Source organism: Aspergillus ambiguus, assembly GCF_047715705.1.
Source record: "Aspergillus ambiguus strain CBS 117.58 unplaced genomic scaffold BDV59scaffold_17, whole genome shotgun sequence".
NCBI classification, from domain to species: Eukaryota; Fungi; Ascomycota; class Eurotiomycetes; order Eurotiales; family Aspergillaceae; genus Aspergillus; species Aspergillus ambiguus.
In genome coordinates, this window is record NW_027395530.1 from 355,357 (window position 1) to 383,224 (window position 27,868).

A 27,868-nucleotide genomic window follows, 5' to 3' on the forward strand; every position below is an offset into this window, starting at 1 on the left:
GAACCATCCAAAACACCGATCCATAATCTCCACGCCATTACCCATAGAATAAAAAAACAAAGATTCAAACCACATTCAACACCTACCATTCCAACTCGTGATCACTCCTATCTTGTAACAGCTTAATAACAGGGTCCAAGACTGTCTTCGCATGCCGCCAATTCGCCATATGTCGTGTTCGAGAGTAAAACACAGGACAGTCTTTGCTGTCGCACTTCACCTCGTCAGCGAAGGTAGCCCCCATGCACGACTGACACACGCGGTTTAAATCGGACACCCTCTTTTCCGCCTGGCGCTGGCGGTTGACCAAGTCTAGAAGAGAAACATGCGTCTGCTGCATACACTCCGGGCAGACCGGGACGTCGGTATCGGTGAGCTTAGCCCGGCAGACAATGCACGTGGATGCTTTCATGTACGACTCGAGCGTCTTCCGGGCTCCGTTCCCTGACGCGAACGATGCTGTGCCTTCGACACGGCGAATGCGCTGAACCTTCGGCATTTCGTCGTACCACTGGCGCACATTCGCGCCGACGAGGTTGAAGATCCGCTCCAAGGGGGGAATAAGGTTCTTCGTGATGTAGTACTCTGCGTCAAGATCCAGTTGCGCGTCGTGGAGGAGAGTCTCGGGCGGCACGCAACGGTCGATCAGTCGTGCGCCCGGCGCCCCGGTAACAACAACGTACGGGACACGTTCGCCGTACTGGGGTTCGGCGCGGGGGTCCTCAAGCATCTTCTTCGTGCTGATCAGGGCTCCTGGCGGCGGCAGGCCACGCTCGCTGTACGTGCCGAGGCGGACTTCTCGGGCGAAACAGAAATCCTGGATGGAGACGTTGCCCTGCAGGATCTTGGCGCACTGAGCCTGGAAGTAGCGTTTGACAGCGCTGAGGTCTGCGGTGCGGAAGAGCAGCTTGAGGGCCTTCTCTTCAATTTTCTGCTCCGCGGGCGTGCCGTCGCGACGGACGGTCTCGATGCCTTTGGCGTCGAACTCGGGCTCCTTCTGGTCACGATGCTCGTACTTGAACCCGACGTAGCGCTTCTTTGCGAGCAGCACGCACGGGTGGTACACTTTTTCGAACTTCAGCTTGACGGGGTGCGGGTTGATTGCGGTCACGGCTTTGGCGATGTCCTCGCCGATGCCGAACGCCTCGCTGCGGGTGCGCCCTTTGAGGTAGACGAATAGGCTGTCAGTGTCGCCGTAGACGACCTCTGCACCCCAGCGCTCGACAGAGTGGATCAGGGCGATGGCCTTTTCTAGGGTCTCGCGGCCGGATTGCACGATGCTGTCGGCAATTTCAGCGCAAGGCATCCGTCCGGAGAATGAGGCGGAGGTGTAGCCGTAGGTGACGTTGGCGATGAGCTTGAGCGCAAGCTGTCGGTTGTTAAGGAGACGCTGGAGCATCTTGTCATCTTTGTCCATTTTCATGCCCGTTTTGACCATCACCCGGGTCTCCAGGATCTCGGATAGCATTTTGGCGAGGAGTGATTTCCGCACTTCCGGTTTGGCGTAGATCATGCCGTTAGGAGCAACATTGATCTTGTCGCGAAATAGTTCCAGCAGACCGGGCTGTCTGGTGTAATCGGTGAACCCCATTTTGTCTCGTCCACGCCATGGTCGTGCTCGTCCTAGGAATGTGGAATAGCAGTAGTTATAGGCAATCATGATGCTCGGGTACAAAGACTGAAAATCGAGCACAAGAAGGGGACTGGTGTAGAAGTCGCTCTGCGGCTCCATGACCAGAGGCAGGCATTCGAGGGCGTTCTGCTCGCCGACTTGCTTTCTGCTTGGGGAGACTAGAAGGAAGTTCTCCGGTTTGGCGATGCGGAACATGAGCGATTCAACTTTGAATTGCGAGCCTCTGGCAAAGACAGAATAGAAGTCGACACCTAGGAGTCTCGCTTGTTCGCTGATCCTGGGTATCAGCTCATTCGCGTCGATGATTTCGAGGTCCATTTGCACGCGTGAGACGAAATAGTCGATGACTTTGAGGAGGCTGCGAGGCTTGCCGCTCTGATACCACTCTGTGAGGTCACGGAAAGAGTAATGAGGCACCCGTCGATGCAGCAAGTGAAACACCACATTCTCCATGGTGTACTGAAGCAGATTCAACTCGCTCTTCATGGCCCGCCAGATGTTGATCATATGTCGTCCGGTCACGCGGATGGACGATGTATGCGTGAATCCCCATCTATCTGCATCTTTCCCAAACCGGCCGTGCGACTGTGACTTAACCCTCGCTAGCTCCTCGCATAAGTCAAAGTCATATTTCTTGCGGGCTCGCTCGATCACATAACCCCATGAACCATTGTGGACTTCATACCCGGTGATGATGTCGGGATCGTGAACCCGGACAAGATCAACCAGTCGGTTGATCAGTTCGAGCTCGGTAGACTCATGCTCCATTGAGATCTTCAATGCTTTCGACACCTTCTCTTCGGGCTTGTTACCGTCGCCTTGGAAGATCATCCCGACATGAGCACCAGGGAGGTAACCATTGACGTCCACTGTGTCTTCCTCCGATTGTATGCACCAGAATAGGCAAGTAATCTCATCTTCATCGGGGTTCGGTGATAGAACACCACGCGTATTGACATGTACCTCAAGGCTCATCGTACTCATATACTGGGTGTGATGTTCGACGCTAGTTGACCTGGTTTTTTGAGAATACTTAAAGCCGTATTCATTCTTTTGCGTAGGACCTTCAATCTGCGACAAGATATTGGGTTTCAATTGGGGCACGCGCCCAACCCCGTTGGTTTGCGCAGTACGAAGGGCATTTTGTTCGGCTTCAAACCACTCTATCACCTCGGAGCGGCTCGGGGGCACTGGAGCAAACTCCCAGACTCTAGCAGTGGACAGCTCTCTCAGTTTTTGGTCAGCCTTCTCTTGCTCTTGTCTATCTCTTGATGACATGCTCTCGCCCGTCATAGCCAGTGAGCGCCCAGATGGATCGAAATCCGGGAGATAATGAATGCCGCTGCCTTCTAGTCGAAATTCTCTTCCACCGTAATCGCGTGCGCGGTCAGGAACGTCTTCCTCGTTGCTGTAATGGGCTTTCTGGTATATAACAGATGGGTAACCATAGTCGCCAAGAGTGGAAGTCACCTCGCTTTGACCCGGACAAGGCGGCCGCCAGCACATAGCCCGTCTGTTGGTGGGTATATCGAACGCGCGGTGGATCATAGGGGCTAGTTCTAACAGGAAGGGGTTCATATCGCTGAGGCTGGCCTCAAAAGACGACTGCAGCGACGAGCTGACTTCGCCTTTGCGATCACCAGAACTTGAGCTTGGATCGACCAGTGCCTTATTCTCTGTGATATCTTGCGTTGCCTTGAAAGAGACGCCCTCCTGGCTATACCGCTGGATTGTCATTGGATCGTTTGGATTCTTGACCACGGGGAAGTTGAGCCTGCTGTTTTTCTGGCTGCTGGGCCCGAACGGAGCGTTTGACTGGGATAGCGGAGGCTTTGTTTGTGAGGAGGGGCCTGGGTAGTGTGCGTAATCAGCATCGGGCTGAGGTGCCATCCTCGCGGCTCCCTTTCCCTTTCCGATGTTATCAGTGGGAACTTGTGGCATCTTAGTGACGCTGCGCAGAGGCTCATCGTCGAAGTACTTCCTCCTCTTTACTGGGGATGGCGGTGTTGTATTCTGCGGGCTTTGGAGGGCCCGCTTTGCTTTCCGAATATCCTTCTTTATATTCTCCGGTGAATTCAAATAGTTCAACCTGGCCGAGTCACCTAATGAATCGTCTTGCAATGTCGGATCCAGGAGCACCATCTCATCATCCGCGACATCGGTGTAGCCTCCGTCGCTATCTTCTTCCGCAAAGAGATCTGCAACATTATCGTCATTAGAGGAACAAGCGCCTTCTTCGTTTCCGACAGGCCCGGCTACAAGCTCTTCATGGGCATCCGCATTGTCGATATGATCCAGGACCTCTTTCTGATGAGTGGTCGTAGGATCATCTGTAGTGAGATAGAAATCCTCGACACTCTCCAAGGCGGTTTTGATATGTTTCTCTAGCGGATCCTCGGGCAAGATCTTCTCGCCTGATATTTCCCCACGGTCGAATTGATGTCGCTCTTTGGCAGCGATCGCATCAGCCATTTGGAGATACTCTTCTTCATGGATCCAGCCACCTTTCGTATTATCCCTCGGGTTGGCGGAGAGCGACACCAGATCCTCAGGCCCAAACGGGCTGCTCCCAGGGTCGTCGAGTCCAAGCCGCTTCTTCCGCCGACGAGTCTCGTCCTGCCATAGCCCTGCCATGCTCGGAACCAGCCGCTCGGTGGACGCTACCGGCTGCAGAAACTCAGTAAAGTCGTGATGGATCGGTCGCTCTGTGATCTCCAACCGATTCAAGATGTCCTGCACACAGACGTCCACCTCCAAAGGGCAATGACTCTGCTTTGGGAAAGCGGACTCATCCGAAAGACAATCCGGGCCCACCGAGCGATCGTGCCAGCGATGCGACAAATCGTTCAATTCTAGGTATTCTGGAACGGGCGACCGAAACTTGACCTTGCCGCACTTCATGTACGCGCAGCCGTACAGACTGTAATCGCACATCCACTGGGGGATGTACTGGAGATGGCTCTCATACGGCTGGATGGGTCGCTTCAACACGGCACCCTGGATGAGCAGGTCTGCCAGTCTCGTTGTGTAGAGCGGGCTGAGGAGGTAGATCTTGAAGAAAAAGCGGTATCCGACATGGTAGCCGTAGAAGGGGACACCCTTTACCAGGGTGATGTGTGCGACATAAACAGCTCTTTTATCATACGCGTTGCGACGATAGCTCGCGGCCAGGGCATGGTCAATGGAAAGCTGCAGGTCCCGAATGGCGGAGTGGACGTCGTCTGGTTTTAAACTCCCGTCATACTGGACATAGAGATACGGAAACGCGCCGTGCACATGCACGCATACTTTCTGGCCGGTCTCGGTCGCGCCGAACACCCGAATAACGGGCACTTTGGATCTATCAGATTTCCCAGCCGCGGCATCCCTGTAAGGCAGAGGAGGATCAAATTCGGTTGGGGTCGCCTGGTAGTGATCCACGCAGTTGAGGCGCACTTGAAAGGGCTCCATGGGGCGAGTTCGAGACAGCCAGCGCTGTCATCGACATGGCCAGACCGAAATTGGAATTCATGTCACTCGAGCGGATCTTGTGGTGGCATCGCGGGCGACAGCGAACATGACGTGTAGGAACCAGCGAGAGTGACGCGCCGGCGGCTGCAGATAAACGCCAAGTCACGTGCAACAGAGCCTATCGGATCGTCGTCTGCACCCAGCTCCGTCTCAGCATTTCTCCCGCCACAGCGCAGGCCGTTGACGAGGTGTGACAACAACTACCTTAGTACGCTTACGAGTCGATTGGACACCTGCTTATTGCGCCTGTCACGATGTCTCGAAAGCCAGCCGATGTGGCGTCGAAGGAGCGCAACGAATACATTCCGTCGTTCATCTCGAAGAAACCGTTCTACGTGCCCGATGACGACTCCGGGAACGATTATCTCGAGCATCAGCGTCTGCAGAAGCAGGCCTCGTCTGATCAGTCCAAATGGTATGAGCGTGGCAAACGGGCCGGGCCAGCGGCGACCAAGTACCGCAAAGGCGCCTGTGAAAACTGCGGTGCGATGACCCACAAGACGAAGGAATGTCTGAGTCGACCCCGCAAACACGGTGCCAAATGGACCGGCAAAGACATCCAGGCGGACGAGGTGGTGCAGACGGTGGATCTTGGGTGGGATGCGAAACGAGACCGGTGGAACGGCTACGATCCCGGTGAATACCGTCAGGTGGTGGAGGAGTACGAGGAGCTGGAAAAGCTGAAGCGAACGACAAAACAAGACAGCGAGCAAAAGAAGATTGCGGACGGCGACGGGGATGACGAAGATGCCCCGAATGAGGAGGCGCGGTACGCTGAAGAGTCCGACATGGGAAGACAGCAGAGCACGGCCACCCGCAACCTCCGTATCCGAGAAGATACGGCCAAATATCTCCTGAACCTGGACCTGGACTCGGCCAAGTACGATCCCAAGACGCGGCGCATGGTCGACATGGGTGCGCAGGAGGACCAAGCCGCCGCGCTCGTTGCGGAGGAGAACTTTGTTCGCGCTTCAGGCGACGCGGCCGAGTTTGAAAGGGCACAGCGGTATGCCTGGGAGGCTCAGGAACGCGGATCGCAGAAGATCCATCTGCAAGCCAACCCGACGTCCGGGGAGATTCTACGCAAGAAAGAGGAGAAGGACACTACGGAGAAGCGCGAAGCCCAGAGGAAGGCGCTGTTGGAGAAATACGGTGGCTCCGAGCATCTTGCGCCGACCCCGCTCCGGGAAACAATGGTTACTGAGAATGAGCGATTCGTGGAGTACGACGAGACCGGGGCCATCAAGGGTGCTCCCAAGAAGGCGGCCAAATCGAAGTATCCCGAGGACGTACTTACCAACAACCATACGACGGTGTGGGGAAGTTGGTGGCACAACTTCGAATGGGGCTACGCGTGTTGTTATTCTACTGTGAAGAACAGCTATTGTACGGGAGAAGATGGAAAGCGGGCGTTTGAGGAGGCAGACCGAATGCTGATGCTGCCGGAGAAGGACACGAAGGAGCCAGCTGAAGAGGATGGCGAGTCGACCCACGAGAAGACGCAGGACGAGCGGCCGGAGGAGCCGATCACGAAATCCAAGAAGAGAACGCTGCTGGAAGTCCAATCTGGCATTTCGGAGGAAGAGCTGGAGTCGTATAAGCGGAGTCGTCTGGCAGCGGACGACCCGATGGCGGCGTTTATTGGGAAGGATCTATGACGTGCGTTCTGGTTGGGGCGTTAGGTGTTTATATACCCTGTTGATGGTGTCGACTACACATGGGCAAATAGTCAAAATACGCACAGTATTGCAATAGTTCACGAGATGCATGTCGGAGTACGGCGTATGTAAGCGGACCCGAAAAGGGAATGTAGGTCACGTGGATGGTGAAAGTCACGGGACAGGGCACAAGCCCTGAATAGCACCACAACTCGCTAAGCGACCCGGACCCCCAGATCCCAGCGCGACACTTTCGATACGCCCAGCGACGACGACAACGACAACCAGCCCTTCAGCGGAATCGCCAGGTAAGTGCCCAGTGCATGTGGACTGCTGTCGCGCATATTTTCATGTCCGAATTAATTCGCTGACCGTCGGATTGTTTTTTCCCTGCAGTTCCATAATTCAAGATGAGTACGTGCAAATTCGATATCCCAATCCAATCCAGCCACCTTCCAGTCTACCTCGCCGTCGAGAATCAAAGGCCACTCGGATACAACATGAGAGCAGTCGACTGACACCGATTACAGCGAAGGGTACCTCCAGCTTTGGCAAGCGCCACAACAAGACTCACACTCTGTGCCGGCGTTGTGGTCAGTATTTCCACCTTTCTCCGAGATGGTCCACCCCGGCGAGATATCGTTGCAAATCCTCCCACACAGGATGAAAGGCGAGAAACAGTCGGGGAGGGACATCATCGGTCTCGCAGGGGAATGTTGAACGGGCTAACGTATGGTGTATTTCGACTGTGCAGGCAAGCGCTCTTTCCACATCCAGAAGTCGACCTGCGCCAACTGCGGTTATCCCTCCGCTAAGACTCGCAAGTGTACGAAATCCCCGTCCCGGTTCTGCTCGATGTTGATGAGATGATGATACACGGGCACATCGTGTCGAACACTGGCTTACGAATATCCAACAGTCAACTGGGGTGAGAAGGCCAAGCGTCGCAAGACCACCGGCTCCGGCAGAATGCGCCACCTCAAGGAAGTCCACCGTCGTTTCCACAACGGCTTCCAGGTCGGCACTCCCAAGGGCGCCCGTGGTCCCGAGAACCACTAAATCTAATCCCGACGTCGCATCCTTTGTTTCTCGTTCTCGGAGGCTGGAGAGGGCTGGTATGACAAAGGCCTAGCATATGAAATGAGTTACGGTTTCAGTGCGAGGCGCTCAATTAAAAAAAGAACGCTTTCCCGTGGAGTTGGTGTTGGGACTCTTCTGTCTGTTTACTTGCCGTCTTCGCATGTTTTTTTAGAGAAAAAATAACGAACGACGAAAGAATGTCAGACGGAAGAAATTTTCGTGGGGTTCTCGAAAAGGGAAGAAATCGATCTACAGGGAAAGCAATGCATGAATTTCCTTTTCTTGTTTATGGCTGGCGAATATCCCCATGTCTGGACAGATACGCGGTTGAGATATTCCTTTCAATGTGATCTGTCTACCTGAATCCATATCCATGCGACACACATGCTCTACCTCTACTCGCCCCGACCAAACACCCTCACCCCTCCATCCCTCTGCACAAAGTACAGCACCTCCTTCTCCTCCCAGTGGCCGTCCTCGCCGCCATGATGCCCGCCCCATGCGCCTCCCTTGCTAACCCGTAACACCCCACTGACATCGCGCGCGGCCCCGGTCTCCAGGTTGCGCAGCTGCATGACCATCTGCGCCCGATGCGCCGACCCAACCGCAAACGCGGCATGTTCCGTCTCTAGCGGGGTGGGCGGCTGCGACGCCGACGCCGAGGCGTTGTGTATCAGCGGCGAATCGGCCGACAGGGTGACCACCGTCGCGTGCGCATTCTACCCCGTCGCGTCAGCAAGCGTAGACTAAACCCGCGCATCCTGCATCCAGCTAAGAACACGTACCTGTTGTAATCCCATCATCCATTCGCCCATCTCTGTCGCGCCGATGCCCTTGCTCGGTCCCGTAGCCGCGAGGAGCAGGTCTGGTTGGTCCACGATTAGAAGCACCTCCATGCCGGGATCTGTCGTCCCCGGCGCGGGTGTTTTGAGCTGTTGGATCGCGGCAACAATGTCCCGCTCGAGGGCGTCCAGCGCCGCGGTTCCGGTCCCTGTGAAATGGAGGCGTTTCGCGGGGCCGGGTTCTCGCGGCGTCGTTGGGGCTGGCTGATGGTGAGCCGGGTTGCCGGGGCGTGACGGCGCGGGTTGCGGCCCGCGTGTCGGGACGGGACCGGGCTGTGATCGCACGGGGAGGACGGTTCGCGCAGGGACAGGAGTGGGATGTGTAGGTTGGGTGGGGGAGGGAGCGGATGGTGTTGCGGCTGGTGGGGAGAAAAGTTCGGAGAGGCCGTCGACGAACGCGAATTGGCGCTTGTCGGTGAGACGGGGGAGATCGAGGCCCTGCAGGTGGTCAACTCCAGTAAAGCAGGGGCGAAAATTCGTCATTGGAAGCAGATGTCCGCGACTGATGGATTGAGTAGGCCCGGAGTGCAACGTACCAGTCTCTTTGCTTCGGTCCTCCAGAACTCCCACCCTCGCAGGAAACTCACCAGCACGACTTTCCGCTTCTTCCCGGCATCACTGTTGGCGAGCTCGATGTGGGAATTCGGCGACGTGCTGAGCGCGGCGTGTAGAAAGCGGAGGATAAGCCAATTGCTGGTTGCGCCTAGCACGGAGGAGACCACGGTGAGGGAGGAGGGCGATAACGACGAGATGTAGGGCGCGAGGAGGGGAGGGATGGGAGGTTGGGAGGGCATGATGATTGCGCCCGGCCTGATGGGCTGTTAATTGGGGTTGTAGCAGAGGAGGGTGGTTGAGAATCGGCGATGGTGAGGGGATGACGTTGAGCATAAAAAAGCTGTGATGGCGGGATGGTGGGGGCGCCAAGACAAGAGGGCGTCGGCGTATACGCATAGGAATTGACTATCGGGAAGATCGAAAATGGATAAAATGAAGGAGGTGGTATGATGTAGAGGTATATATCGATATGGGGGGTTGCATCCTGTCTTTTGAGAATTTCATGTTGTATGTTCTATAGTACTGGACTCTACATGTGCCATACGAGACTGAGTATATATCTCAAGCCATGACGACAAGTTTCGACAGCAGTATCTATAGCACCAGACTGGCCCATCACAGGCGAGCATATACACACAATGCACCCCCACACACCATCAAGCATATCCATTGGAGTTGCCGTGAGTCTGTGCGAACTATACAGATCACGTGACCGCGGTCTCAACATTCCATAGTGGCGCACTCCGAGCTATCCGCGGGCCTCGGTGTCGATCATGAGGGATTTATCTGTCACTGTACCGGGGAGGAATGCACCCAGAGACCGTGACATGTCTGCATCCTCGCGGGAATACTGCGGACGACCGACGTTGGCCCTCAGGAACGCACGGGTCACCTGACCTCCCCCACACGACCCAAAAGGGCACGTTCAACATGCGGCATATTCATCCGTCTCTTTCTCTCTCTCCTCTCCATCAGTCTCGAGCGCTGTTCATATCCACCTCCTGTCGCCTCCAACCAGTCTCCGATCTGACCTCCCCAGGGAGGATGGTGGATGATTACTGACTACTGTCTCCTATGCCGATCGTGAGTTGGTCCCTTTTTCTGGTATTTTTTCCCGGTCCCTTTTTTTTATTAGGAGGACCCCACAGGCCTCAGCCTAGTGCCTGTTGGCTTTGGACCGTCGGATGATTTATTCAAACGAACATTACTTGTCATCGACGGTCTGGAGCGACTTTCATTGGGTTGTCTGGTCCTGGACTTTTTTTCATCTTCCCCTCTTTTCCATCAGCATAGTGCTGTGGCATTTCGGACGCGCATCCCCCGTGTCAACCAACCCTCGCGCTCTCTGGAACATCTCAATCATACAAAGACCTTCCAAGGAAGCCATCCCTGACTCCATCCAGATGAGACCTGTGTTGCGTGAGTATCGAGGCGCACCAGGTTCTGTTCACCGGAAGACATAACAACAGCCGATCACTGCAAAATGGCCAGTACACGGGACTCCCATTCCTACGCAGTCAGTGCCCCTCGAATCCCGAGGAATCCCCTCGTCAATGCGCAAAATCGGCTAATCCCCATTGTAGTGCGACGAGTGTCGTCTGCGCAAGTCCAAAGTGAGCGATGCGCAATTCTTACTTACCCCGCCAACCCCTCGAACTGACACATCATCCAGTGCTCCAAGGAGAAACCAACCTGCGCCCAGTGCAAACAACTGGACAAGGAGTGCAAATACAGCCCCAAGGTCACCCGCAGTCCGCTCACGCGACAGTAAGTATATCATGATGGCTTGCAACTCGTCCAACGTTCACCCCCTCCGCCTCGACGACGACCCTGCGTTAATGCTCCCTCCAGGCATCTCACCTATGTGGAGGACCGTCTGCAGGCCTTTGAGACGGCCCTGAGTAGATTGTTTCCCGGAGGCGATCTGGACGCCACCGTTCGCTCGCTCCTGCACGACCAGGATGGCCCCAAGCCCTCTTCGTCCAAGTCGTCTTCGCGCCACTCCACGCCAGCCAAGGCCGAGGCCGATCGCACCGAGCCCGCTCCGGAGGCGCTTCCGCAACAGGCAGATGGCTTCGACTGGACCGAAAACAAAATCACCGTCGGCGACTTGACCGATGGCATGGCCGCCTTGTCGATCAAGCCGGAGGGAACGGGGTATTTCGGTGCGTTGGCGTCCTGGTGACTAGTTGAGCACTCTCTAATTTTCCGTCTAGGAGCATCCTCAAGCGTGGTGCCGCTCCGGGCTTTATATAAGCACGGATTCGATCTCAACTTCCCCGACGGCCAGACGAGAAACATCGGACCCGAAGGGGTCCCGTTGAAGTCGCAGCTCCTGAACTCGGCTCCGTCTGGACTGGTGGAGCAGACGTTCATGGACGCGTTCTTCCTCAACTACCATACCAGTTATCCCTTTATCCATGAAGGCACCTTCCGAGCCCAGTTCTATAAACAGGCGCCCCATCACAACAACCAAGTGTGGCAGATCCTTCTCAACACCGTCTTGGCGCTGGGTGCCTGGAGCATCGGCGACGACAGCTCCGATATCGACATCACGTTCTACCAAGAAGCCCGAGGACATCTGCAGCGCGTGTCAGTGTTCGAGACCGGCAACCTCACGCTAGTCCAGGCGTTGCTGCTGCTCAGCAACTATGCGCAGAAACGGAACAAGCCAAACACCGGCTGGAACTTCCTGGGCCTGGCCGTCCGAATGGCCATGAGTCTCGGTCTCCACAAGGAATTCCCTGGCTGGAAGATCAGCCTCCTGCAGCGAGAGATCCGGAGGAGACTGTGGTGGGGCGTGTACATCTTCGATAGCGGCGCGGCAAAGACGTTCGGCCGGCCGATCCTCCTACCGGAGGACAGCGTCATGGACTCCAAGCAGGTGCTCAACATTCACGACGATGTAATTCTTCCGTCTCCCACCATGGCATGCATTGTGCTGACCAGACCAGGCTCTCACCGCGACCACAACCACCCTACCACCGGAGGTCAACGGACCAACGCTGTACTCGGGGATGATCGCGCAAGCGAAGTTTCACCTCCTCACCAACAGCGTCTACCAACGACTGATCTCCACGCCGAGCTTGACGCCAGAAGAGACGCTCAGTCTGCAGAAGCCGATGGAAGAGTGGTACAACAACCTCCCGGACTACTTCAAAACGCCACCGCCCACGACCTCGCAGGCAGACCCGTTCACGCTCGTCCGGAATCGGCTCATGTGGCGTGACTGGAACCTGCGCGTCCTGCTATACCGACCCATTCTCCTCCGCTGGGCGTCCCGCCGCTGGACCCCCACGACGGGCACCTCCGCCGACCTCGAAGACCCACTCGAAGCCGAGTGCCGGCGGCTCTGCCTGCGCAACGCGCGCCTGACGTTGTCCTCGATCACCGATTTCGTCAACCACCACATCTGTACGCGCATTGGCGCATGGTACATGCTGTAAGCCCCCCACCCTAGAAGCAAGCAGACGCCGTTTCCCCGCTGACCGGTTTCACAGCTACTTCCTTTTCCAGGCCGGACTCATCCCGATCATCCTGCTCATGACGGACCCCACCAGCCCCGACGCACCGGGGTGGCTGCAAGACGTCGAAGCGACGAAGAACCTGCTGATGCACCCGTCGCTGAGCAGCAACCGGTTCGCGACGCGATGTCTGGAGGTGGTCAACCGGCTGTGCTCGCCGGCGTACACGAGCTCGATCGCGGACGGGGCAGTCGGACAGCCGCCGATGCTGATGCAGTTCTCGGACCAGCTGCTCAATGACCCATCGTTTGCCAGCATGTTCCCGGACGTCGACCAGGAGTTGAATCTCGGCGGGATGGATTTCTCCGAATGGGTTAATTTCACGCCGACCACTGAGTTCCATTAGCCCATGCGTCCGCACACCAGCGGTACACATACACACATACACCGATAGGACACGACAAAACAGGCCGTCCATTACACGCACCCTAGACATGCTCCTCTTCGCGGACCGAGGGCTTCACCGGCGTGGACGACGCCTCACGCAGCTCGGCCTCGATCTGCACGAGGCGCTGTTTCTCCTCGTGCGCGGCGGTATCACCGAAAATGAGATCCATATCCTCGAGGGTCTGCGGGGTTAGTCAGTGGACGGAGGAAGAAGGAAAGGGAAAGGGGGACGCACCTTCCCGCGGGTCTCGGGAATGCAGAAGAAGGTGAACGCCAGTGCGAGCAGACAGAACGCGGCGAAGAAGATGTACGTGCCCCAGGTTATGGAGTCGAGCATGTCGGGGGTGATCAGGCCGATGATACTACCACATCAGGTCACGTTAGGTCTAAACCTTGGCGGCGAGGCGAGGGGACGGCACGGCGAGGACACTCACAAATTGCACATCCACGTGGCGGACGTGGTGATGGAGATGGCCTTGGAGCGAATGGACAGATTGAAGATCTCCGATGGGAGGACCCATCCGATGGGGGCTGTCGACAGCAATGTTAGCGTACATAGTCCCTAGGAAGCACGCAATGCAATGTACAAAGCGCAGCACACACCAAACGAGTACGAAAAGTTGACATCGTAGATGTAGATGAACGCGATGCCGGCCCACCCGGCGGCGCGGTGGTGGACGAGATCAGCACCGAAGGCGGCGATGACCGCGCCGACGATGACGAGGGAGACAGCCGTGCCCACGGCGCCGGACATGAGTAGTACGCGGCGGCCGACGCGGTCGATGAGGAAGAGCGCGGGCAGGGTACTGAGACAGTTGACGATGCCGTAGACGCCGGTAGCGAGGAGGGAGGTCTACCGAATCACCGCAACACGACATCCCATTAGCGAGCCAACAGGCAACTAAGCTGCAGAGAAAGCACATGACGCACCGTATTCCCATCCAGGCCCAGCTGGGCGAAGATGGTCGGCGCGTAGTAAATCATCGCTGCGGACACATCAGCCTACCTTCCTACTGAAAAAAGCAAGGCAAAAACAAACCATTACAGCCCATAAACTGCTGAAAGAACATGACAGCACAGCCGATAGCCAACCGACGGAAGCGCGCCCACGTCGTCAGCAACGAGACGTACTGCGCGAGATGCAGCCTTACGCCCGATAGCGTGGGGAAGCGGTCTGCAGCAAAGGCGTCCTCGAGGGCCAGCGAGGCCTTGATCTCCAGGTACTCGGCGACGAGCGGCGGGGCGTCAGCGGGCTGGCTGCGCAGACGGGCGAGGGCGGCGCGGGCATCGCCGTGGTGGTTCTTCATGAGGAGCCAGCGGGGGGTCTCTGGGAAGAAGAGCATGCCTGTGCCGAGGACCAGGGCCGGGAGAATCTGGAGGGCGAGGGGTAGGCGCCAGGCGGCTTCGGATTGAGCGGGGCAGCCGCTGGGGGGAACGTCGGTGTAGGGGTTGAAGGTTGGTTTGTTGTTGTTGGACGGGGTGCCTGTGTAGGGGGTGTTGGGGGCGCAGCGGGGGCCGCCGATGTAGTTTGTTCCGTAGTCGATCCAGTAGCTGATGAGGATGCCGAAGGTGATGGAGACTGGAGAGGTACCTTAGTAGGGAGTATGGGATGGGAGGAGGAACGTACGCTGTTGGAGGACAACGAGACTGCCGCGGATGTCGGGGATGGAGACTTCGGAGATGTAGAGGGGGACGACCATAGTGAGTTGGCCGACGGCGAGGCCGGCGATTGCGCGGCCTGTAGGATGTCAGATGGGAGAATGAAGAGGGGAGAGAAGGAAGAAGAACAGACCGACGAAGAGCATGGGGATGTTGACAGCGGCACATTGAATGGTGGAACCGATGACGAAGATGACCACGGCAAGGTTGATGGAAGGCTTTCGGCCCAGTCGATCGACAACCGGGCCGTAGACCAGTGACCCGAACCAGGCAGCCAGGAGGAGCGTCGAGACAAACCACCCTTTAAAGCCGGAGTCGGAGTAAATGCGAGGAAACCGGGCGGCGAACGACTCCATTGTGATGACGCCGGAGACAACGCCCTGGTCATAGCCAAAGAGGAGGCCGCCGAGGGTTGAGAACTGCTGGTTGTTAGTGACGCAGCGGTATCGGAGTGATAGACATACCGAGGCGACCCCGAGGAGATAGGGATTGCGGTAGATCGAAGCCATTGCGATGGTAGGGAGAAGGACGAGGATGGAGGATGGAATCTGGGGAGGTGAGGAAGGTATCTCCTGCTGTGGAAGTGCGGAGAGGAGTGCTCCGTTCCGATGCGGCGGTCAACATCACGCGATGAAATGCGGGGGATCTTCGGATCCTCGAGCTTTGGTTAGATAATTGAGGTACCTGGGTAGTCTGTCGTATACATCGATAGACGGATGGATATAGATCGGATCTAGATTATGTTCATAATAATATGCAAGTCGTAGATAATAGTATCCTGGCTGTATACTTCTAATTGACCAATCACCGGCCAGAAACATGAGTCATTCTCACTCATTCTTACAGCAAATGACGGGGTTGTAATCATACGGTATGCGATCTGATGCAGAATGAGTCGAGGTATAGGTAGTGAATCCATATCAATTGGAGACTCTATAAATGCTGAGTAGATTGAAGAGATATATAGATTGTATCTTCAGTAATGGTAGCAAACTTGAAAAGAAGCTTAACTACTAGCTATGGAAGTACCAGAGGAGGTGCAGCTACTGCTGCCCTGGTATCTACTACCTCCATCTGTACCATCTGTACATAGCATACGGTATCAATGGTAATACACTTACCAAACAGGTCAGTCCATCCATGGAACCCATCATCAAACCACCAACCCAAGACATGAAGAAACTTCTCAGCACCAAAGACCACCATGAGGGACCAGTCGACATCGTCAGACTCACTCAATCCACTACGTCTAATCTACCGTCCTACGTGAACACAGCTAACTACGGAATTCCAAGATCACGAAACCAACCATCCAATTCCATCATCTACTGACCTATGTACCTACTACTGACTGACAACTACTTCCGCAACAACCCCCGCAACGCCTCCGTCTCCCCCTCCAACTTCGACACCCGCATCCGCAACTCATCCCGCTCCTGCCGCACCTTCCGGAGCTCCTCCTCCAGATTCTTCAACTGGTCGACCCGGCGTTGGCGGTACCGTCGCGCAGCCATGGTGTTCTGCTGACGCTTTTCAATGCGGGACTGGGAGGGGCCCGTCTTGGACTTGGACGGGATGGAGTCGCTGGGGGTGGAGGAGCTGGGGGAGGTGGTGGTTGACATGGATATAGAATGCGGCAGGTGAGGGTTTGGAATGGGCTTGGGTGGGGGCGGATCTATGAGGGTTAGGTTCATGCCGTATAGAGCCAGATAGAGGTAGGCGAACCGTTGAAATCAGTCAAGGTAGTATCGATAGCGTTGATGTCTGGTAATTGGAAGAGATCTTGCGGATTCGGTTCAAACGGATGCGAGTCATGGTGAGGAAGGCCCGGGAGAGACCAGTCCCACGATGAGAGATCGAGGGGGTCTGCGTCTTCTGCCGGATAGAAAGGAAACGAGTCGGCAAAGTCGAGGGAATAGAGGGAAGGGTCGAAGTGTAGGGAATGTGAATGGCGACTAGACGGATTGGGCTGTCTGGAACTGGACGGTCCAGAGGCGCTGGATGCAGGCGGCGGCGGAAGATCCGGTGGCTGCCATGACTGGATAACTCAGACGGGCCTCTGCGGCCCGGGGGACAGAAAAGAGAGAAAGAGAAGGTAGGAGAGACCTGAGGTCAGGTGTGATGAAGAAGAGAAGAAGAGAGGAGGAGAGAGAGAGAGAGAGAGAGAGAGGAAAAGGCGGGGATTTAAGAGGAGGCGGTTCCCGATTGGGATAGCGTTCACCGGTCCACATCTGTATGATACTGTCATATCCCTTACACCGGTAATAATACCGGTACCGTAGTTATGCGACGTATGATACAAAACTTCCACGCTTCTTCCACGACTTCATCGTGCATACCCAAAACATATCTCTGCAGACTATGAGCCGGGCCCTTCGCCCGACTAACCACATTCCAGGATAATACATCAGTAAGCCCTAGCACCTCAGCTGAATATCCAGCGGCCTGAACACGCATTCTAAAGAGAAGATCATGGCTGATTCAAGAAAGCCCGGATGGCGCATCAAACCGGCCGACTGGGTTAAACCTCCGCGACTGCTGCAGCCACCCATTACTGCATACGGCGCTGTGCCGCCGCTTAGGATGTGGATCCCGCCGGCAACCACGCGTGATGTTAGGGGGACTCGCTCCGATCGACGTGCTCCAATGGTCACCGGCTGGATGGGATCCGGCTGATATCTTGTCGAGAACAGGAATCAACGCTGGGTGGGTCAAGGCCAAACAGGCTGCACGTCGTCCCAACCTGCCGGTCGCTGCACGCCATCCGATTCTTCAGCGGGGATCAACCGTTCGGGATGCACTGTCGGGGACCTCCTCGATTGGATTTTAGCCTCTCGATTCCGCATTAATCAAATTAAGGTTCGGTTCGGGCTGACGGTGGATCCACGTTCCACTCCATCTGGCGGACTACGGGACTACGATAGATCGTGACGAACTGACGGAATGTTTCTCCAACTTGGGCTGTTCTTGTTCTGATAGCAAACTGGGAAACCGCATGAAATCACGCTGACGCCGATGCAACAAGCACAGACTCGCTAAACAACACAGGACCGCAAAACGAAAAGCCATTTCACCCAATGCGACCGGCACAGTTCCCTTAAACATGTACGCATAAGAGACAGCCTACCCGTGGTGAGACATCAAACAAAATACATAGCAGACGTAAATCACATTCGTCAATGTAGCACAAGCCCTTTCATTTACGAGAATCACTGGGTTCCCAGTGGATGGGTTCAAAGTCTTGATTTTGGAAATGGGCTTGGTTGTACGGGGAACTGTTCCGGTCAGCATGGGACGCCATCTACATCCGGGCGAACGCACTTCTTGAACGGGGTCGTGACAGGGAGCGAATGGCTCAGGTTCTGCTTCATCACCAACGGGTTCAGTCGGATCTGCGGCCCGTCAGATGACCGGCTGGGCAACGAAGTCATCGGGGGCGGCGCTGACATGCGGGGCGGAGTCGGTGATGCGACGGGGACAGGCGGTGGAGACGGCTGCATCGAAGGAGGCTGATACACTTCCTGAGGCGGGGAGACCCGATACGGACTGGGGGCCGGCGTCATCGGGGAGGGGGCAAGCGCAAACGAGGGGTCCATCATGAGGTTGGGAATGGACATGAGACTCGAGTTCACATCGAATGAGAGGGCCCCCTGGTCCCAGGGGGAGTAGTTGGTGGTCATGCCGTACTGGTAGTTGACAATGGGCTCCATCGTGACGGTAGGTTCCGCCTGGTATGCAATATCGTAATGGCCCCTGTTGCATTCCACGTTAGTCACGCTCGGCGGTGGCGACCATTTGTCGGGTTCCTCGACTCACGGGCGGTACAGCAGTCGGATGGTCGCCGCGCTGGGCCGGTTGGGCGTCAAAAGATGGGGAGTGACCGCTTCGCCTTGGCTTCGGTCCAGATACAGGATCTCGACCGCGATCCCGGACGGCTCGATCACGCCATCCACCAGAGCCTGGAGGCCGACTTCGTCAATTTCCGATTTGACGGTCTCTATGCGCGACGTGCAGTACTGGTCTAGGGGCGCGGGGAGGAAGGCCTGATAGCGGTGGGGATTCAATCTCATCCACGCGCTCGTCAGAAGCTGCAAGGGAAAAAGTCAGACAGACGAGACGGCACATGTCAGGAAGGACTACTGACGCGGAAATGGGTGATGACGGCGCTAGAGTTGTATTCCTCGTTGAAGAGATCGCGGAGGAAGGAGTCGTCACGAACGCCGGCCTGGATGGCCTCGCACACTTGGCTAAAGACATTTTCGGTAGCGTCTACAAAGATCTCATAGAGGTGTTCCTGATGGCCCACTTGGTCGAGAAGCGTATTCAGCCCCTTGATACGGACCAGCTCGGACTGCGCATGGATCAGATTGTGGAGATTGAAGAGGCTCTCAAAGTAACCAAAAGCGGCGGCTAGCGGGGGATGGTCAGTTGCGGTTTCACGGTAGGTGGGAAGGGTCGGTACCTCGCCAGCCGCAATTCCCGTCCCCTTTCATCATGCGACAATAGGGGTGAGTGACGGCAAGGGCCTGGTTCGGTCAGTGACGACACGGCATGCATCTCCTCGCGGGTAACGGGCTTACGGTGGTTTTGGCGACAAAGTTGGGATCGGCGTCGGCGTACTCGAGGGCGATGGAGTCGGTGGACTGTTTGACGGAGACGAGCGGCCCCTGGATGTCGGGCTCGAACTCGTTGGACAGCTTCTGGAAGCGCTCCATTTCCTCAGTGGAGAGAGCGGCCATGTTGAAGTGCGAGGCGCGATGGTGATTGGAATAGGCGCTGGAGAGGCGGGAAAAGTCGTGGGTGATAAAAGTGGACGGGCGAGTAGGGGCCGCGTAGAGATGGGCCGTGGAGGAGGCGGCGGGACTGGGAGAAAGCTGGTTTAAAGGGTCGAGATGATTCCACGAGATATCTGACAAGGACATGGCATCGCAAGGTGGACCGAGCTGAGCCGCAGTGGCCTTGGTAAACGGGATTCACGGACGGGTATGGCGCGCTTGGGGATGAATCAGAGAGAAGAAGCAATCCACATTGAGTTGAGGCATGCACGAATCAAGGCGTCCGGACGGAGACTATCCGCATATTTCACGTAAGGATGTCGTCTCCCGTCGGCGTCGGATCCTCAGGTGGAAGCGATGAGAGGCAGGTACGGACGATGACGAACGGGGATCTAAAGATCGGGGAGGGGGGGAAATTAGCACAGGATTACATACGGATCGACAGAGTCGTCGACGAAGAAGGCAGAAGTTGATCCAGTGTGTCGGAGTGGAGGAGAGAGACAGAAGCCGGAAGAGGAAGCAGAAGAAGGGGGGGGGGAAGGGTTGGCAGCACCAATGAAGCAGCAACGGGGGCAGCAACATGACGAACCAGGCCGACAGTGCAGAAGTGGAAGATGTGTGACAGCGAGGCGCACAGACGAATGACAACAGAGAGACGAAGCAAGGAAGAACCCAGCTGAAGAGTGAGTAGAGGTCTGTCTGTCTACCTGTCTGGTTTCTGTCAAGCGGAGCCATGTGACGGGTGAGATCATGACCCAGGCAGTGCCCCTTACGACAGGATCATCAACGCAAGCAAGTCAACGTGGAGAGATGGAAAAGGAAGGCGAACCCACTTCCCGGAGTCCGAGGAGGGGAGAAAGGAGAAAGGAGAAAGGAGAAAGGATGGGAGATGAGGGACGTGCTCGGAGGGATTCAGCTGGGAATCTGGATCCACGGGAATGATACCAGATAAGTATAGGGAAAGGGAATGGAGAGTGAGATGGGAGGGAGAAGCGATGGAGGGGGAAGAATGGGGAGGGGGAGAAGGTTTGACATGTTGTGGATCATTTGTTATATAGGAGGACGCCGTACTTTTGGGCTTCCTTACCGACATGCAACTCCACGTGGTGGCTGAAGAATAATCGAACGATCGAAGGAGTCGAAGGGGGAGTAGGGCAGAGGTAAAGTGGAAGAGGCGATGGTGTAGGAGCGTCGAAGAGATGTAGAGCGATGAAGGAGAAGCAGAAAAGAAGTGGGAGGCGGGGTTGGCGTTAGTGGAGGTTGTAGTTCGTCGTAGGAGTAGTCGACCGTGGATCTCGATCCAGATCCTCGATAGATAATAGGTAGATGATAGATAGAAAGGATAACATAGAGAATTCTCTCGATTTACTGCTTTTACTATTGTATAATCTTGTCGGTTGAATATAATATTCTATCGAATGTCGACGGTCCTAGGTAGAATGTATCTCCATCGATCATAACCGAGTGAGATCAGACCCATCCACTGTCCCATCACCCTGGACTCATCCCAAGACCTTGCGCTTGGTCGCTCTCCCCCTCTTCGATTTCCGTTCCAACCAGCCGTGGGCTTGCATATGCTACCTCGGAAGCCCGCTCCGAGTCCACCGTCTCCGTCAGCTCCCAGCAGTTCTGTTTCCAATCTGGGGCCATCTCGTACTTTGACCTCCCCATCCCAGAGTCGACTCTCGGAACGAATGCCGCCTAGTACAAAACATACCAACTCAACCGGCTTCGGATCTGGGCCAAATCAAGTCATCCGTCTGGATGTGACCAGACTTCGTGGGAATTTGATCGAAACATAACATCTAGCCGTGGCAGTAGTAGGGTGATGCACCTAACTCTACCCTCAAAAGTACCATTGCGGCCGCTAGACTCGAGACTCGGCCGACGGGGCCTCATCCCAGCTGGCTCGTCTACAGCAGACCCGTGTTCACCACAAACATCCCACGACAACACCACCCGCATCCAGGGATCTTATACGGGGAAGTCCCTTCCTGCATGCATCGTAGCAATCAATCCGTCCATTCGTCATCATATACGGGGTGGGATGTCTCATGAATCGCTAGCAAACAAACTAACCAAATGACGCTTCGACTGCTTCTACGGCTCCCCCCGCTCCGTGCCCCGTCTACTCAACCCCCGTCTTGACCCTCGACCCCGACCCCTTTCCCTTCCAATCCCCCCGGAGCCGACGTCCGCCCGTGCGCATCCCCGCTGGCATCTCGTCCCCAAAGCCAGGGGGAAACATGGGCCCCCCGCGCATGCCGTACGGCGCCGACTCATCCGCCTTGAAACCCTCCCCATCCGTGAGCGTGGCGCGCCACAGGCTCTGCAGGGCGGCATTCCATTCGTCGACGGCCCGCAGGCGCTCGACGTCGCTGGTGCTCTCGACCACCACGATGCCCGTCTCCTGGTCGATCTTGGCCGGCAGCTTCTTGTCGAGGATGAGGAAGCTGAGGATGTCCTGGACCTCGGGGAGGGAGATCTTGATATGCTTGGCGATGAAGGCGAGCGAGAAGCGGGTGTACGGGGCGATCAACTTGAGGACGGCCTTGGTGCGCATATTCCGGCTGACCTCGTCGATGTTCTCGGCGATGAACGGATCGGCCAGCACGTCCGGGTTCTTGCTCAGCACGGCCTCGTAGGCGTGGATGTCGTCGCGCTGGAAGGCGTCGACCAGGTCGGTCATGGCGGCGATGCGCGGGTCGTTCTTGTACGGCTTCGTCTCCTGCGAGTAGAACGGGTTGATGTCGGACTTCATCAGCATGGTGGTCAGCACCAGGTACTTGAGCACCTGGATGCGCTGGATGGAGCCGGCCTCGTCGTAGTTGCGGAACGACTCGAAGAAGTCGCTCTGCGCCTCCTCCCAGTTCTCCTCGCTCATGTGCATCTTGCCGCCGCACTCGCGGATGATGCCCATGATCTTGGGGTGCGGCACCGCCGACCGCACCCGCAGCGCCCGCTGGTACAGCGCCTTCAGCCGCTTGTTGTTCTTGGTCTCCGCGTACATCTGGATCTCGAGCGCGTACAGCTCCAGCAGGTACGTGCCCTTGCTGGGGTCGTCCGAGCCGTCGTCGCGCTGGCACGCGCGGTGTAGCTCGCGCACCTTCTTGCTCAGCTGCCCATACTCCTTGCGCTCCAGCCAAAGTCGCGCCAGCTTGATGTTGGTCTTCAGCCATAGTCGCTCGTTGTTGGTGTTCTGGAAGGACCGTAGCGTCAGCGAGTAGAACTCCTCCATGCACTGGTAGGCCGTGGCGTCGTCCGAGCCCTTCTCAATGTAATCCAGCATGTTGTTGATGGACTTTTCCGAGTAGTTTCGCGTGACGGCCGATTTGATGTAGGTGAGGAGTTCTTTGTAGTGTTCGACGGCCTGGAGTCACGTCAGTCGCGGTCACGGCGGGCGGGCGGGCGGACCAGGGGAGGGGTACATCGCTGTATCGACCAAGTTTGAATTCTAGCTTGATGGCTTGTTTGAGACCTTTGAATCCCCTGGTTATGGATGAGTTATCGGTCGACATGATAGCTCGAGAGGGAGGCATACCAATCGCCTTTGTCCTGTTCCAGATCCGGAACCCCGAGGAACTCATCGATGGCCTCCTCCGGGTTATCGATCTTCATCTGTTTGGCGTTGTAGTATTTGTTTTCGATGCCGATATCGCCCGACTCGTCTTCGTCTTCGTCCTCATACTCGAAGTCGTACCTGAGCTGTCAGTGTTGATCGATCTGAGGAATGAAGCGGGCTTACTCTTCATCCCCGGAATCCTGCATGAAATCGTCGTCGGACATGGTGTATGTGGAAATAAGAAATTAGGGGTTTGGGGTATCTCTTGTGCCAGCAAGAGGGGTGGAGGTGGGTGAGGTTGAGTTGGTGATGTATTGGTCGATGTTGCGGTGCGTAACTCAGTTATCGGGTCCGCTTATGTTAGCTGCCTCTGAGGACCGGACACTACACTTTGGCACGGAACTAGACAAGTAAAGGGTAGGATTAGAATATAGTGGAATGAATTTCATTTGAATTTATTTATCACATTATATTTTTATTATGCTCCGTATTGGATTTATGTTGTCGTCGGGGAGATATATATATACACTACCACCTACGGGCCTAAGTACTGGAAAGTTACAATTCAGCAGACTTTAGACAATCGAACACTGGAAATAAATAAATATCCCCATCTTTCTACTTTCTACTTTCTATCTACTAAGTACCAGGTACCACGGTACCTAACTTGTTAGCATTATCGCCATTGTCTCTCCGCTTCAAATCTGTACCTACACCCGTCATCCACCGAAACAACACCATAACACCCCAATATATCCATAAATCGATCCTACTCCTATACAAGACGCACGAGACGGTCATCAAGGTAGAGACCACGGAAATCCCAGTCTTACGCCCTAGACCTGTCCTTGGGAGCCGACACAGGGACGATCACCATTCGCTGATCCTCACTCGATCCGATGACATCGACTCCTGCACGGCCCACGGCGCAGCCTTCGCAGCCACTTCTTCATCTTACGCCGTGCCTGACCTCGACCGACTGATCCTCTCGTCATACCTCCGCTGCCGCCCTGTTCTCATTCCTGCATAGACTCGATCCCTCTCAACCCTCCCTTCCTGTCTGTCCTTTCGACTCCGACCCTTCCCCTGAACGAGCCCTGAACGAGCGCATCCCATAACCCCCTCCTCCACCAGCCACCATGGACTTGTGCGGACGCCAGAAAGTTGTCCGCCGCAAGATGGTGCTTCTGTCAGTGCGCCCTCCCCAAGGGGACCCGTCCCATCCACAGCTGACCCCTCTCACAGCGGCGACGGTGCGTGCGGGAAGACCTCCGCCCTGAACGTGTTCACTCGCGGGTATGTCTCTCTGCCCTGTCCTGTCCTGTCCTGCCCGGCGCCCCCCTGGTCGAACGCCGAACGATACGATTAACCATGTCCCAGATATTTCCCGACGGTCTAGTGAGATTGCCTCTGCCTCTGCACGGGACCTGACGATGCGGAAATGCTAACCCGACGAACGTCGCATAGCGAACCCACGGTGTTTGGTGCGTGCGCCCATCCCCATCCACCCACCCATCAATGCCATGACGACCGCTAACGCAACACAGAAAACTACGTCCACGGTAAATCGCCCTGCTCGACCCTTCTACCTCTCGTAACCCCCGCTCATCACCCTCCCAGATATCTTCGTCGACAACGTACATATGGAGCTGTCGCTGTGGGACACGGCCGGCCAGGAGGAATTCGACCGATTGCGCGCGCTCTCCTACGAGGATACGCATGTCATCATGCTGTGTTTCAGCGTGCGTTCTTTCCCCAAATACACATCCGCGATAGGTACATTGACACGGGGAAATAGGTCGACAGCCCCGACTCGTTCGAGAACGTCGCCAGCAAATGGATCGACGAGATCTCCGAGAACTGCCCCAGCGTGCGGCTCGTCCTGACGGCGCTCAAGTGCGACCTGCGCAAGGACGAGTTCGAGAACCCCAACCCCAACGCGATCACCTACGAGCAGGGCCTGGCCAAGGCGAAGGAGATCGGCGCGGTCAAGTATCTCGGTACGTGGTGTTGTGTGGTGATGTGTTTGCTATCCTGTTCCGCCCCGCTGACTGACGGCGCCAGAATGCTCCGCGGTGCAGAACCGCGGCATCATGGAGACGTTCTACGAGGCGGCCAAGGTGGCCCTCGAGGTGAAGACGCAGGGCTCGAGCGGTTCGAGCGAGCGGTGCATCATCCTGTGACCGGCGGGGGGTTCAGCCCCGCGGTGCGGCCTGTTTTAGCGCTTTTCCTTCTTCCACTTCTACGAGTATATACTTGGATTCTAATCTGTATTGTTAATGTCGCTACCTGGCTACCCAAACCACACAATATATACAACCACCGTAGCACCAACTACCCCAGGATCAAGACGCGAGTAGCTCCCGCTCCGAAACCGAATAGACCCCCTCGATAGGCTCCCCGGCGCGACTCCCGCCACAGGCAAAATCCGCATTCACGCGGTCGACGAACGCCCGCACGAACCGCCCGGCGACCTCATCGACGGTGACGTCGCGCACGCCCAGCGCCTGCAGGCTGGTCGCCTCGCGGCCCTCGAGCCCGCAGGCGACGATCTGGCGGAAATACCACATCGGCTCGTCGGAGACGTTGAAGCCGATGCCGTAGCTGCTGATGTTGCGGCGGAGGTGGACGCCCACCGCGGTGATCTTCCGCGGGAGAGCATCTGGTGAAGGCTCCGGCGGGCGCACCCACACGCCCGGATCGGCCGTGATGAGCCCCTCGACGCCGAACCCGCGCAGCACGTCCACGACGGACTTTTCCAGCACGCGGATGTGACACCGCGGGGTGAGGCCTAGGCGGCGGAGGTCGAGGACGGTGTAGGCGACCATCTGGCCCGGGCCGTGGTAGGTCGTTTGGCCGCCGCGGAGGGTTGGGTGGTATTCTGCGCGGCCGGTGGGCGAGGAAGAGTTGTTGTTGTCGTCATTGGGGGCGAGGAGGAGCGGACGGATGGGTTCGAGGGCGGGAGGGAGGGAGAGCGAGGTGGTGTGTGGGGGACTGGTGTTGGACGGGGGGAGGTCGCGCCGGCCGGTGGTGTAGACCGGGTTCGGGGTGAAGGTGATGATGGTTGGGTCTGGTGGATGGGCGGCCGGGTGCTTTTTGTGGGCGAGGAGGCGGGTGGTGAGGGATTGTTGGAGGTTGGAGACGCGGGAGAAGGAGGTGATGCCGGGGAAATGGAGGTGGGCGAGTTTCATGGTGATGAGATGAGGAGAGAGTGAAGGTATACTCCGTACTGCATCGGAGAGAGTGAGTTGCGATGGTTGCTTTCCGCGGAGGGTTTCCCGATGGGGTTAGCTTGGCGGATTGATGTCATCATTCATTAGGTTGATACGATTTTGATATACTCCGGAGTATGGATTGAACAGAACCATCAACACTATCCGTACAATACAGTTAGATCCCATTCACCAGCCCTTCCGACTGTTCCTCGCCCTCGCGGACCACCACCCAGTCCCGCACTCCACCCTTCCAATCCGCAATGCGGCCCTCGCGCACGCGGACCGTAACGACTCGAACGTCCGTGTCAATCGACAGACTCGGCCGCCGGGAACCGGGGTTCGCCGGTGGTTGGCCGAAGACGCCCATCTCCTCCTCGAAGGTGTTGTTCTCCAGATGCCGCTCCTTGCACCAGGCCTCCTCCTCGGAGCCCGGCTCGAGGAAGCGCGCGGACCCGGTGATGGTGGTCGAGATGCTGGAGAGGGCGCTGGTGTTCAGATTCAGCAGCAGACTGGCCAGCGACGAGCGGGTGGCGGCCGGGGGCGGGGAGCCGTCGCGGTCGGAGCCCGTGTTGGGGGCACGAGTGGGCGGCCGGTGCGACACCCAGTCGTGGACGAGGAGCGAGACGCGCGGGTTGGTCAGGAGATGGTTCGTCTTGCGGGAGGAGGGGTTGGTGGTCATGATGATTGTGGGGTAGGGGTCGTAGGGCGTCGAGGGCAGGTAGGTGTAGGACATGAGGGAGATGTGGGGGGTGAGGCCATCGCAGGTTGCCAGGTGGAGCTGTCGGAGGGGAGTTAGTCGAGGACTGATGTGGGATTGGAGGGATTGCGTACGAATCGGGAGTTCTTCAGCGACGAGATGACCTCTGGGGGAAGCGTGGTGGCCACATGAGGATGAGTGGTGGTGGCGGAAGCCTCGTAGGAGAGGGGAGGGTTCACGGGGTCAGCCATGAGCCTGGAAGGATTGATGGGGAGTTGAATGGCGATTGAGGAGACCCAGGAGAGGAGTCGTATGTATGAAGGTGTACTGTGTAGGGCGAGATGGAGTTCAACAGTCCGAATCTGGAACTTTGGCGGGGGGTTCGGAGTGGAATTTCTTTCCACCGCATCGTGTAGTATCTCGTTATAGTATTCAGTAGGACCTCTATCTTTTTGTTCATATTTTTTTTATTCTTTTTATTTCTATTCCTCTCATTCCTCTAGAAAGGATCTAATAGCTTGTAGTAATCGATTAGGTTCTAGTGGCTATCGGGCGCGCCCGGATCGCCGGACGGTTGGAGCTCGACGACGTCACCGATAGGACTCCTCCGGGATGCTACTCTAGTAATAATTAAAGTATCTAGGTACCGTAAGGAACAAGCCAGTAGATCGGAAGCTATAGACTGAATTGAGTATTTCCCTAGGTAGTAATGAGTATATAGGAGTATAAGCGACTCCAACTCCTTAGTCACGGCGGTTTCGTCATAATGGC

The 27,868-nt window shown here is 56.5% G+C and overlaps 11 protein-coding genes across 11 annotated transcripts; 4 read left to right on the forward strand and 7 right to left on the reverse strand.

The window, feature by feature from the left end:
• Window positions 1–82: 82 nt before the first annotated feature.
• On the reverse strand, window positions 83–5,083 carry BDV59DRAFT_202282 (DNA-directed DNA polymerase zeta catalytic subunit REV3; the record flags this gene model as incomplete). Its single annotated transcript, XM_073694003.1, has 1 exon — window positions 83–5,083. One exon carries the CDS (start codon window positions 5,081–5,083, stop codon window positions 83–85), a length of 5,001 nt encoding a protein of 1,666 aa, XP_073547684.1.
• A 210-nt stretch (window positions 5,084–5,293) lies between these two features.
• On the forward strand, window positions 5,294–6,906 carry slu7 (mRNA splicing protein SLU7). Its single transcript, XM_073689853.1, has one exon. The coding sequence runs from the start codon at window positions 5,398–5,400 to the stop codon at window positions 6,799–6,801; it is 1,404 nt and encodes a 467-aa protein (XP_073547685.1). The 5' UTR covers window positions 5,294–5,397; the 3' UTR covers window positions 6,802–6,906.
• A 120-nt stretch (window positions 6,907–7,026) lies between these two features.
• BDV59DRAFT_35753 (60S ribosomal eL37 domain-containing protein) lies at window positions 7,027–7,995 on the forward strand. Its single transcript, XM_073696254.1, has 5 exons — window positions 7,027–7,109; window positions 7,198–7,215; window positions 7,332–7,394; window positions 7,556–7,627; window positions 7,721–7,995. Exons 2-5 carry the CDS (start codon window positions 7,212–7,214, stop codon window positions 7,858–7,860), a joined length of 279 nt encoding a protein of 92 aa, XP_073547686.1. The 5' UTR covers window positions 7,027–7,109; window positions 7,198–7,211; the 3' UTR covers window positions 7,861–7,995.
• Window positions 7,996–8,106: 111 nt separating this feature from the next.
• BDV59DRAFT_35777 (uncharacterized protein) lies at window positions 8,107–9,629 on the reverse strand. The gene is made up of 3 exons (XM_073696255.1): window positions 9,260–9,629; window positions 8,667–9,161; window positions 8,107–8,600 (listed from the first exon to the last, which is right to left on the reverse strand). The coding sequence occupies exons 1-3, from the start codon at window positions 9,515–9,517 to the stop codon at window positions 8,277–8,279; spliced, it is 1,077 nt and encodes a 358-aa protein (XP_073547687.1). The 5' UTR covers window positions 9,518–9,629; the 3' UTR covers window positions 8,107–8,276.
• Window positions 9,630–10,761: 1,132 nt separating this feature from the next.
• Window positions 10,762–13,148, forward strand: BDV59DRAFT_202286 (putative C6 transcription factor (Gal4); the record flags this gene model as incomplete). The annotated part of the gene is made up of 7 exons (XM_073694004.1): window positions 10,762–10,794; window positions 10,862–10,891; window positions 10,951–11,045; window positions 11,130–11,443; window positions 11,495–12,183; window positions 12,233–12,720; window positions 12,779–13,148. 7 exons carry the CDS (start codon window positions 10,762–10,764, stop codon window positions 13,146–13,148), a joined length of 2,019 nt encoding a protein of 672 aa, XP_073547688.1.
• A 65-nt stretch (window positions 13,149–13,213) lies between these two features.
• BDV59DRAFT_35803 (sugar porter family MFS transporter) lies at window positions 13,214–15,397 on the reverse strand. Its single transcript, XM_073696256.1, has 9 exons — window positions 15,313–15,397; window positions 14,982–15,267; window positions 14,817–14,927; window positions 14,229–14,768; window positions 14,120–14,175; window positions 13,793–14,042; window positions 13,624–13,720; window positions 13,425–13,551; window positions 13,214–13,371 (listed from the first exon to the last, which is right to left on the reverse strand). The coding sequence occupies exons 1-9, from the start codon at window positions 15,355–15,357 to the stop codon at window positions 13,231–13,233; spliced, it is 1,653 nt and encodes a 550-aa protein (XP_073547689.1). The 5' UTR covers window positions 15,358–15,397; the 3' UTR covers window positions 13,214–13,230.
• A 659-nt stretch (window positions 15,398–16,056) lies between these two features.
• Window positions 16,057–16,983, reverse strand: BDV59DRAFT_179008 (uncharacterized protein). The gene is made up of 2 exons (XM_073689854.1): window positions 16,574–16,983; window positions 16,057–16,523 (listed from the first exon to the last, which is right to left on the reverse strand). Exon 2 carries the CDS (start codon window positions 16,468–16,470, stop codon window positions 16,207–16,209), a length of 264 nt encoding a protein of 87 aa, XP_073547690.1. The 5' UTR covers window positions 16,471–16,523; window positions 16,574–16,983; the 3' UTR covers window positions 16,057–16,206.
• A 1,061-nt stretch (window positions 16,984–18,044) lies between these two features.
• BDV59DRAFT_208068 (OTU family ubiquitin thioesterase) lies at window positions 18,045–19,770 on the reverse strand (the record flags this gene model as incomplete). The annotated part of the gene is made up of 6 exons (XM_073695137.1): window positions 18,045–18,123; window positions 18,170–18,601; window positions 18,665–18,936; window positions 18,993–19,258; window positions 19,311–19,374; window positions 19,429–19,770. The coding sequence occupies 6 exons, from the start codon at window positions 19,768–19,770 to the stop codon at window positions 18,045–18,047; spliced, it is 1,455 nt and encodes a 484-aa protein (XP_073547691.1).
• Window positions 19,771–21,751: 1,981 nt separating this feature from the next.
• On the reverse strand, window positions 21,752–23,409 carry BDV59DRAFT_202289 (putative COP9 signalosome subunit 2 (CsnB); the record flags this gene model as incomplete). Its single annotated transcript, XM_073694005.1, has 4 exons — window positions 21,752–22,993; window positions 23,052–23,112; window positions 23,165–23,323; window positions 23,369–23,409. The coding sequence occupies 4 exons, from the start codon at window positions 23,407–23,409 to the stop codon at window positions 21,752–21,754; spliced, it is 1,503 nt and encodes a 500-aa protein (XP_073547692.1).
• A 398-nt stretch (window positions 23,410–23,807) lies between these two features.
• rho3 (Rho family GTPase RHO3) lies at window positions 23,808–25,489 on the forward strand. Its single transcript, XM_073689855.1, has 8 exons — window positions 23,808–24,374; window positions 24,431–24,481; window positions 24,566–24,583; window positions 24,653–24,669; window positions 24,733–24,747; window positions 24,806–24,927; window positions 24,984–25,185; window positions 25,250–25,489. The coding sequence occupies exons 1-8, from the start codon at window positions 24,325–24,327 to the stop codon at window positions 25,366–25,368; spliced, it is 594 nt and encodes a 197-aa protein (XP_073547693.1). The 5' UTR covers window positions 23,808–24,324; the 3' UTR covers window positions 25,369–25,489.
• A 41-nt stretch (window positions 25,490–25,530) lies between these two features.
• On the reverse strand, window positions 25,531–27,348 carry BDV59DRAFT_193454 (uncharacterized protein; the record flags this gene model as incomplete). Its single annotated transcript, XM_073692232.1, has 4 exons — window positions 25,531–26,414; window position 26,558; window positions 26,591–27,178; window positions 27,232–27,348. The coding sequence occupies 4 exons, from the start codon at window positions 27,346–27,348 to the stop codon at window positions 25,531–25,533; spliced, it is 1,590 nt and encodes a 529-aa protein (XP_073547694.1).
• Window positions 27,349–27,868: the final 520 nt, after the last annotated feature.

What these genes read in the sequence shown, in the direction of transcription:
- BDV59DRAFT_35777 (XM_073696255.1), bottom strand. Translation starts at nt 9,517, where the DNA reads ATGCCCTCCCAACCTCCCATCCCTCCCCTCCTCGCGCCCTACATCTCG. An exon ending in GGACCGAAGCAAAGAGACTG is followed by an intron (nt 9,162 to 9,259) that starts GTACGTTGCACT and finishes GACCACCTGCAG; the next exon opens with GGCCTCGATCTCCCCCGTCT. An exon ending in GGATGATGGGATTACAACAG is followed by an intron (nt 8,601 to 8,666) that starts GTACGTGTTCTT and finishes GCGACGGGGTAG; the next exon opens with AATGCGCACGCGACGGTGGT.
- BDV59DRAFT_35753 (XM_073696254.1), top strand. An exon ending in CACTCTGTGCCGGCGTTGTG is followed by an intron (nt 7,395 to 7,555) that starts GTCAGTATTTCC and finishes TCGACTGTGCAG; the next exon opens with GCAAGCGCTCTTTCCACATC. An exon ending in CTCCGCTAAGACTCGCAAGT is followed by an intron (nt 7,628 to 7,720) that starts GTACGAAATCCC and finishes AATATCCAACAG; the next exon opens with TCAACTGGGGTGAGAAGGCC.
- slu7 (XM_073689853.1), top strand. Translation starts at nt 5,398, where the DNA reads ATGTCTCGAAAGCCAGCCGATGTGGCGTCGAAGGAGCGCAACGAATAC.
- rho3 (XM_073689855.1), top strand. Translation starts at nt 24,325, where the DNA reads ATGGACTTGTGCGGACGCCAGAAAGTTGTCCGCCGCAAGATGGTGCTT. An exon ending in TCATCATGCTGTGTTTCAGC is followed by an intron (nt 24,928 to 24,983) that starts GTGCGTTCTTTC and finishes ACGGGGAAATAG; the next exon opens with GTCGACAGCCCCGACTCGTT. An exon ending in CGGCGCGGTCAAGTATCTCG is followed by an intron (nt 25,186 to 25,249) that starts GTACGTGGTGTT and finishes TGACGGCGCCAG; the next exon opens with AATGCTCCGCGGTGCAGAAC.
- BDV59DRAFT_35803 (XM_073696256.1), bottom strand. Translation starts at nt 15,357, where the DNA reads ATGGCTTCGATCTACCGCAATCCCTATCTCCTCGGGGTCGCCTCG. An exon ending in ATCTCCTCGGGGTCGCCTCG is followed by an intron (nt 15,268 to 15,312) that starts GTATGTCTATCA and finishes AACAACCAGCAG; the next exon opens with TTCTCAACCCTCGGCGGCCT. An exon ending in GCAGTTTATGGGCTGTAATG is followed by an intron (nt 14,176 to 14,228) that starts GTTTGTTTTTGC and finishes ATGTGTCCGCAG; the next exon opens with CGATGATTTACTACGCGCCG.
- BDV59DRAFT_179008 (XM_073689854.1), bottom strand. Translation starts at nt 16,470, where the DNA reads ATGTCAACCACCACCTCCCCCAGCTCCTCCACCCCCAGCGACTCCATC.